Below are 9107 nucleotides of genomic sequence, written 5' to 3' on the forward strand. Positions count from 1 at the left end.
ACCCTGGTAATTACAGCCCCATAAGCTTAACAAGTCTAGTCTGCAAAGCTATGGAGAGGATCATAATGGAGCTCATAAACAAAGATATAGGGGACTTGCAGACATTGGACCCGACCCAGTTTGGCTTTGTCAAGGGAAGATCATGCCTTTTGAACTTGGTTGACTTCTTGAAACAGTCACCAAGGCCATTGATGAGGGAAAGGCAGTCCATACAGCCTACCTTGACCTTGCAAAGGCTTCGACACAATACCCCACTCGGGTATTGTAGAAAAACTTACCAGCTTAAATGTAAACCCATATGTCACAAGATGGGTTGCAAACTGGCTTAAGGACAGAACCCACAGGGTTAGAGTTGCTGGCGCTGTGTCAGACTCCAAGCCGGTCACAAGTGGTGTCCCACAGGGCTCGGTCCTTGGCCCCTATTGTTTGGCATCTACTTCTCAGAAGTACAGGCCAACATGGGAGGACTTTGGCTGACAAAGTTTGCAGACGACTGCAAACTGGGCGCCATAGTGGAAAGTGCATCGGACACGGATATCCTTCAGAAGGGACTCACGGAAACAGATAGCTGGTGCCAGAGCCATGGCCTGAAGTTAAACGCCAAAAAATGTATAGTCATACCCTTCGGGAAAAACAAGGTAACCCCAAGCTACCATATAGGTGGCAATCCACTAAGCACAGAAGAGGTTATCAGGGACCTAGGGACCCAGGTTGACAGTGGCCTTTCTTTTAACACTCACATTGCTAAAGTGGTTAGAAAGACCTTCTACATTGCCCACCTGATCATGAAGGGATTCACATCCAGATCTAGTGAGGTCATTGTTCCCCTGTACTCTTCACTTATCAGACCAATGATCGAGTACAATGCCCCATTCGGGATGTATCTCACCCGACATCTGCAGCAATTGGAGAGACCCCAAAAGTTCCTCACCAAAAGGATAAAGGGACTCCAAAATCTGTCATATGCTGCCAGATTGAAGAAACTCCAGCTCTATTCAGTCGCATACCGTCTGCTCAGAGGTGACATGTGCCTGACATACAAGGCCATGTCCAACCCGGAATTAATGGACATGCTCCACCTCAAAAAATCCAAATCCACCAAAACCACTAGAGCAAGCGACTTAAACCTTAGCACGGATATAAATAGGACGTGCTGGAGGGATAGATTTATCACTCAGAGACTCCTATGCTGTGGAATAAAATCCCGGTCCATGTGAGGCAGAGCACCTCGCTGACTCTGTTCAAGAGAAATCTAGACCTGTGGATGGGAGATCGTAGGTTTACCCCGGGAATCATCTCTGTGTCACTGCTGGACAGAGGCACAACAAACTAATGGGCACAGTATTTTTTCATATAAGGGGTGGCGTAAGCTACAAAAATTTGGGCTAGGCTTATAAATGCCTTAGGGCAGATAGCCTAGTATAAACCTATGAACCTATGAACCTAATAAACCCAGGATCAATTAGGAGAGAGAGAGGGAGACAGAGGGACAAGACACGTGACTTATGTTGATGTGCTCACCTGCTAGGGAGGGCTGTTGTGGCTTGCTCTTCTGTGATAAACTAGCTCTCCAGGGAAATAGCATTGGCTGCACCACAGAGAACAGGAGGAGGGGTGTAGGTGGGTCTGCCCAAGCCACACAATAACCTTTCCACAGTGTTACACAAGGGAGTGGGCATGTCTCTGTATTAGAGGCATAGGTGGCCCCTCTATGGTGAGAAGGAGCCCATGTCACCACTAGGAGTTAAGGGTTAGGCCACATCAAAAAAATCCCTAATGGCTGCCAGGATGACTACTCCAGAACTTGCACCCCTTATTTGGTGAGCAGTTCTAACAATGCGAGAAAAGAATTGGCCAATTAATTGCAGACAGCTGCTAGTCATCAAGGAGTGGGCCACAAAAAATACTGATTAAGGAGTACACTCTTGGTTCAAAATGTACCTTTCTGAAAGAACTTTATATGTGCAATGTAATCTTAAACTCAAACTCATTGGTCCAATGGAACTTTTAAAGTCTGGTTTATTAACTTGTTTATATTTATTAAGCGGGTAGATGGAATGACCTGATAATCATCTCACCTATGACCGGAGCGAATAAGACAGCAACAAACTACATAAAAATATACAGATAAAGGCAACAGTCATAACACTAAGAGAATAATCATCAAAAATTAGGTAAAAAACACAAAATGAAGGTGTGTAGAAATCATTCGGTTAATCAGAAGACAAATTCCACTTCATGAAATTAATTAACATATGTACATTTTCTTCAAGATGATCTCAAAACTTTTCTTATAAACTCAAGACAGCCATTTAGCATTATTAGTCTAGAATGTTTCATAGCACAAACATTATCTTTGAAAAGGCTTTTTCAGCGGTGAACAGACCGAATTGCAGGATGGTCCTCCCCAATGAAGCTAATCTAAAAAAATCATTCAATAGGGCTCCACAGGGTCCTTGGTTTACATTAACTCTCGTCCCTTAGATTTTTCAACTATAAATTATACAATGTACTCAGATGACTTAATATTACTTTGGTCAGTGTTTTCACAGTACATTTTGAGAAGTTATCAATTGAAAGACTTTTCTGGAGACAGATAAAAGGCAAGAACTGTCAATAAGATGCTCCAAAACTGCAGTGATGCGGTTTTGAAACTAGGCACAGAAGTACAATGTTCCAATATCTTAATAAAGAACCAACAAGGTAAAAATCATCCTACAAATCCCCATACAAAAGTAGCTATGGATTTGTTTGACCATACCTCTCAAATGTCTCCGATTTAGTTTTATATTTTTATCCTGTCCTTGTAAAAGGTTTGATGTTTTTTGTAAATTAAATTAGACAGAATTAACAGTCAATAGTGACACACAGATTTTCATACCTCTTACTGTTCAGAAAATGCATGTTGATGCAAAACCTGTTGTTCTGTTCACTTTAAATGAATTAGATAATATTTAAAAAGGATTTTTGGGGGGGGGGGGTTCCCCTGTTGCATTACTTTGGGCTTTGTCCAGAATTCTTGAGCAAAGAGGAGAGGTATGGTTTTGATCAAGTCACCACATTTTGCCATCACCAAGAATTCTTCTCTGTGCTGAAACATTCCTATAGACTAACCAAGCCCCTCATTTATGAAGCTAGAAAGGTCATGTGTATCACTCTACTTATTCCTTTATCAGAATATGCTCTACCTAGTACTGTTTTCAGCTCTGCACGGAATACCAGCGCTCTCAAAGACATGGTCATTAGAATCGGTTACCTCTCCTAGCCAAAATTAATTGGCCCCAACTTACAAATTACTAGTCCACTCCTAGAAGCCAAACCAGAGCTGCATCTTATTGTTCAGCTCAAGTAATCAAGACACAGTTTGTAAAATCAGACCATTAGATGGAGGGAAAAAGGTTACCTGAAAAACCTACTGAGTAATATCAGAAATTCTAAGACTTCTGCTGAGATTAGGATGAAAATGGCACATCACCTGAAGGAGATTTACAAATGCAACTTCTTTAGGACAATGGACAGTCTTTCTACACTAGCTTACTTCATTTGTCATTTTGTAGATAATGCAAACACCAGGTCTGAACCACCATTTTCTTACACTCAATGGTTGATCCCACTGAGTTATCTGTATCACAGGTCTGTTGTCCTCCATTTCTAATTCTGTACATATTGTATATGCTGTCCAGATACCTACCATACATTTAACCCGCTGGAATCTTACATGCTTCATTACGTTATTATAATTATACAACCAACTTTAGTATTTATATCTTACTACCAGCCTGCCTGTGATGCAAACAGTTTATGTAATTCAGTAACTTGCTGTAACACGCACATTAGAATTGATGAAATTTAACCGAGTGGAACCCGAAGAGGCTCCCAGGACCAACCTACCTATCTGGTTAAACAAAATTATTACACACATGCTCACAAAACACTTTTACAACTAATGACCTTCTGCCATCACCAATCACGCAAAAAGGGGAACATAATTTTCCACAAAACTCCACCATCATCAACAAAGGTAGGGGGGAGGGCACAGAGGTGGTAACTGGTCAGATAAGTACTTCATTCAGTTTTGCATGCGTGTGGGATGCAAACTGCAAAGCTGAAAACACTCATTAACAGCAAAATTTAACATGCTGAGAACAGCTTAATTTGCTGCTATGAGACCATATGCTTTCTGCCATACTTAAGTCAGCCATCAGAACTCTGTGCAAGGAGAGGAAAAAAAGCCAGGCAACGAATAAAAATAAAAAAAAAAAAAAAAATGCCACTACCCAAAAAAAAACACAGCTGATTGCATAGTTCATTTATCTTTAAGGTTCTGGGTTGAAGGGCATTGTTGTGCAGACACCAATAATGCAATCCCCTACCTAATATCTTGTAAGCATGTAAAGAAAGGAATACAATGTACTTTGTTTAAAAGATAATGTGAGAAGTGCAGCGCATGCTTTCTGCAGCTCAGATGCACATATCCCTGTGTGTATGTCCACAACCAAAAAAGTAAATGATGCAAATATCACAGCTCTGACGACGTGTTTACTATGTTTTGCACTGTAATGCTATACCGTGCAAACACAATGTTTCGCACTGCTGCCCTTATTAGAAACAATCTTGATTTCTCTGTCAACTTCTATGCCACTGTGACAAAATTTAATTTCTGAAAGCGAAGTCAAGATTCCTATATTCCCATTCTGTATAACCTTCTCAACGGTTAGCTAAAATACCCACTATTAAGATGTTTAAAAATGTTAAATTATATTTCTAGTTCCTTTTGTGTTTATTAGGAAGGTGCTTTATGGCATCTAACAAATATTCACACACACATATGAACAACATTAATGATTTCACAGGAGATGGTTCCTCACACTAACCATCTATCGCCCGGGTCTATATTATAACCTCAAATGATTAAAAGAGCGAATGCTCTTTAATTGACCCTGAAAATCGAAAACACTAAATCCCGAACACAAGGAAAAGCAATTGTTTTTCCCAGGGGGGAAAAAAAAAATCCAAACACAAAATAAAGTGTGAGGCCTTACCCCCCAATGTGGGGGGCTGTACCCCCATATCCCCCCACTTAACTATACCAACTCTGAGATTGCACCACAGTAGAGGAAATTGCAAAGTCCTGAAAATGGCCCAGTGATTTTTTCCCCCTGGGAAAAAAACAAATCTCTGTGCTGTGTGTTCATCCCAGGATTTAGTGCTTTCGATTTTAAGGGGGTCGATTAAAGAACATTCGCTCTTTTAATCGTTAGAGGTTATAATATAGACCCCTATAGCCCATTCTAAAAATATCCACCCAAATGCAAATTTGGAACTTGTAATACATTACACTCTTAACCATGCCTTTGCTTTTGTGTTTCTTGCCCTTTTCAACAATAAATCTGCATTGGTACCCCTCTGTTATGCTCCATTCCATTCCCTGGAGTTCCACTTCCCAACACTTATTTCTTAGTAATTCATTTAGAACCTGAAAATAGTCCAGATGGAGTAGTGCTCTTCCCTAGTCAACAAAAATAAATAAAGTCAAACAAAACAATAATTATATCTCATTTTTTTTCTGTGTATGAATAACACAGCTTCAGTGTCTTTTGGATCTCTCTGTACTCTCTCTCCTTCAAACCAATCTATACTGCTGAATAAATTGGAATCTTTATTGTCTAAATTTCAGAAGAGATTTCACCAAAGGTATAAAAGTTACCACTCTCTCTACCTTCCTAGAACTTACATTCTTTTCAGTCATGTTAAAATCATAAGATTCTTGTGGACCCAAATGTTCATAAATTACAACCCTAAACCCTTGTGTATGGATCCCCCAGTCTACAACTGTGCAATGTGCAAGTGCTTTTTCAATCACTCACTCAATTTCCTTATGCAACCTACTTACTTTATTCTGGCCATACACATATATGCAGCACTTCAATTCTGAGAAATAATCCATGACTGCTATCTCTAATTTCCACCAATCCCCTGCTACACCACTCTTAACCAATCCACAACCGAATAATATTTCTCATTGTGGACAGTGACATCTGGCTCCCTGCTCCACTCAGCTCCTCTTCTGCTTCTAAGGACTTTTTTCAGTCCCTTTAACCACAGTACTGAAAATGACCCTTTCTTCCTTTTCAGTTGAATTCCACCCAAAGAATTACAGAGATCCTGGGTGCAGACCTACTTTTTATTTAATATTTGTTTACCGGGAAAGTCCAAATTGGAACAAAGACAATTTTCAGCAGAGGCCCAGGAAGAGGCCCTCCAGATGCATGTCTTTGTAACGTAGGAGGAAACCGGAGCACCCAGAGGAAACCCACACAAATGCAGGGAGGACATGCAGACTCCGCACTGAAGGCACTCAAGCTGAGAATCGAATCGGAGAACCTCTTGCTGTGAGGTGACAATGCTACCGCTGCCCTCTTGCTGTGAGGTGACAATGCTACCGCTGCACCACTGGGCCACCAGTATATATCTATGGATCTGCTTTGTTTAAACAAAAGTACATTTAAATGGATTTGACTTACCTAAGCTGAATCCACCGAAGCTGCATTACAACGAACGCATGGACTGCTGAATTCCTTTCCCTATGAAAGGAACCACTTGGCCACCATGGTAATGAACCGAAGCGGAGGAAAGTAAGCCCACCACAGTGGGGGGAGCTTTGCCCACACACACCCTCCTTACTTAAATATCAACTACGAGATTGCACTAAATGGAAGAGAGGACACAGTTCACCATGGTGGCCAAGTGGGTCCTTTCACAGAAAAAGGAATTCGGCAGTCCATGCATTCGCTGTAATGCAGCTTCAGTGGATTCAGCTTGGACAAGTCAGATTCGTTTAAATGAAGTAGATCCATCATATATATATATATATATATATATATATATATATATATATATATATATACACACACATACACACACACACACACATATATATATATATATATATATATATATATATAAATACACACATATACATACATACACACACACATAAATGTATATACATAAACACACACACTCATCAGTGTGTGCCATCTGTCTGCCTGTGTATGTATACAGATGTATCTTTGGGTACATATATAGCTGTATGTGCATGCATGATTCTGCACACACTTAGGTGTGCTCTTCTTTGTGAATGTTCATGCTCCCCTCCAAGAATATGTCTGTGTTTTCACCTCTCTGAACAAAAACTGCCAGTGTGTGTTTATGGGTGTACCCTTCTGTGAGTCTATGTGCATATACATAGAGAGAGGTGTGCCTATGCTGCTGCAGACCCACAAGTTTCTGTGTCTAAGACTAATTTTTGTTCATACATTTATGTCTGAGTATTTAAGGTTCTCTGTAAAACACCTACACACTACCATATGCAGGTAATAACAAAAGCTTTTACAGTTTCTGCAAGACAAGGAAATGGTAGCTCTGAAGTGCTCCTGATTTTGCATCATACTTTCCTCTCCCTCATAACATTTTTGATTTTTTGTAAAATCATTTAGGATGACGGTCAGTCAATAATGAGAGACATTTGAAACACTCATTTATTGTTCTTTTGAAAATGCATGCTGATGCAAAATCTACTGACCTATTAACTTTCTAGCTGAATCATAGTAATAGTTAAAATAAGTCCCCAATTTTGGGCATTTACCCCTCCCCCCTTTTTTATCCCTGAACTGTCCTGATGAGACATTAAACTAACGTCCCATCTCCTGGGCTCTTCGTAGATCAAGTAGATGCACGAGATCCCACAGCTGTGGTGGCACCTATTCAAAACAGTAGGAAAGTTCCATGATGCCATGGCCACATTTCCCCTAGAAGTGTAAATACCACTTCGAAGATCCCCTGAAAAGATGAAGAGGCCACTGACCTACTGGGAATAACCCAGACAACAAGGGATGAATAAATAAAATAAATTCTCGAACAAAGAAGATGAAAGCTACAGAAGCAAGTACAATAAGGGGTATAAAGACAGGTGGGGAGTGACACAACAATGGGTAAAAGGACTTCTGAGGACAATGGGTAAAAGGACTTCTGAGGATTGATACAATAATTGGTATAAGGACGGGCGAGGAATGACATAACTGATAGTTTACTACGCAAAAACTGTACATCTCCAGCAACTTATCTACATGTGTGTATATGTATACACACACCTGTGCATGCAATACACGCCCTAAAATGGAAAGTTAAAAGTCTACATTCTCAGTAATTGCATTTTATAAAGACAGTCACAATGAAGGTGCTCGAGTCTACCTCCCAAATAGCTAAAACATGAAACTGCATTGCTTGCAAAAGTGATCCAGGCTGAAAGCTTGCAGCCTTTTATCTTAACGTATCATTCTGCCTTACCTTTAGCCGCATGATTCTCTCTTTACACGTCACTGCTTTTCATCTAATAAGCTCAGAACTGACAGAAATCTAAACAGTGTTTTTCCCAAGTTCAGCACAAAGAAACCAAACCTTTTTTCAATTTCCAGTTTCGCTTCCTGTCCACCTTTTAAATACATCCCAACGTCATTCAAATGAGCTCATTAATATTTATCAGATGTTAAGGTCTTCGCGGAGGCTACATTTAACCCTTTAAGAGGTGCACGCACTGTCTTGTGGTTGTACATGTACCAGCGCTTTGCCCTAACTATACTGTGTACAACCGCTATACAACCCGTAGAAGCTGCTTGTACTTTTCTCTGACACAGACATTACTTTCCAGCATCATTCCTGTAGCTGTGTATAACAAGTATGCACGTTTTGATACGGTCATTCTGCAGAGATAAACTGATCATCTTTGAGTCACTTACAATCGTTTCTGTACTTATTTAATACATGCTTCTCTAAATGTTTTATTTGGTTATCAGTCTGTAATTAAGACTGCTGCGAGTTTGCCTATGGTAGTGGTGCACTTTCATTCTTTGCCCATTGAGAGGGTAGGGGGAGCCGAAAGTGAACGAACACTTACAGGATACCCACATGGCAGAGAAAAACACGCGCATAATCAGCCACGCGGGGGGGGGCAACTTAATGCCACGAACGCAAATTCAACTACAAAAGCAAAGATTCACTTTGGTGAAGCTGGACTATATGGAGAAAAGTCACAGGTGCTCATGACA

General features: G+C 40.4%; 1 protein-coding gene across 2 annotated transcripts in view; it reads right to left on the minus strand.

Annotated features, from left to right (window-relative positions):
* LOC122795590 (zinc finger protein 501-like) overlaps nucleotides 1–8696 on the minus strand; it is an 837702-nt gene extending 829006 nt beyond the window's left edge. The window contains exon 1 of one of the 2 annotated variants that reach the window (XM_044063845.1): nucleotides 8350–8696. In XM_044063845.1, the coding sequence (XP_043919780.1) occupies nucleotides 8350–8361 (12 nt within the window). In that variant the 5' untranslated portion in view covers nucleotides 8362–8696. The remainder of the gene's footprint in view (nucleotides 1–8349) is intronic. The other variant, XM_044063844.1, reaches the window with a different exon arrangement.
* Between the last annotated feature and the right edge of the window lie 411 nt (nucleotides 8697–9107).

Source organism: Protopterus annectens, chromosome 2.part2, assembly GCF_019279795.1.
Source record: "Protopterus annectens isolate FY-2018-M chromosome 2.part2, PAN1.0, whole genome shotgun sequence".
Classification (NCBI taxonomy): Eukaryota; Metazoa; Chordata; order Ceratodontiformes; family Protopteridae; genus Protopterus; species Protopterus annectens.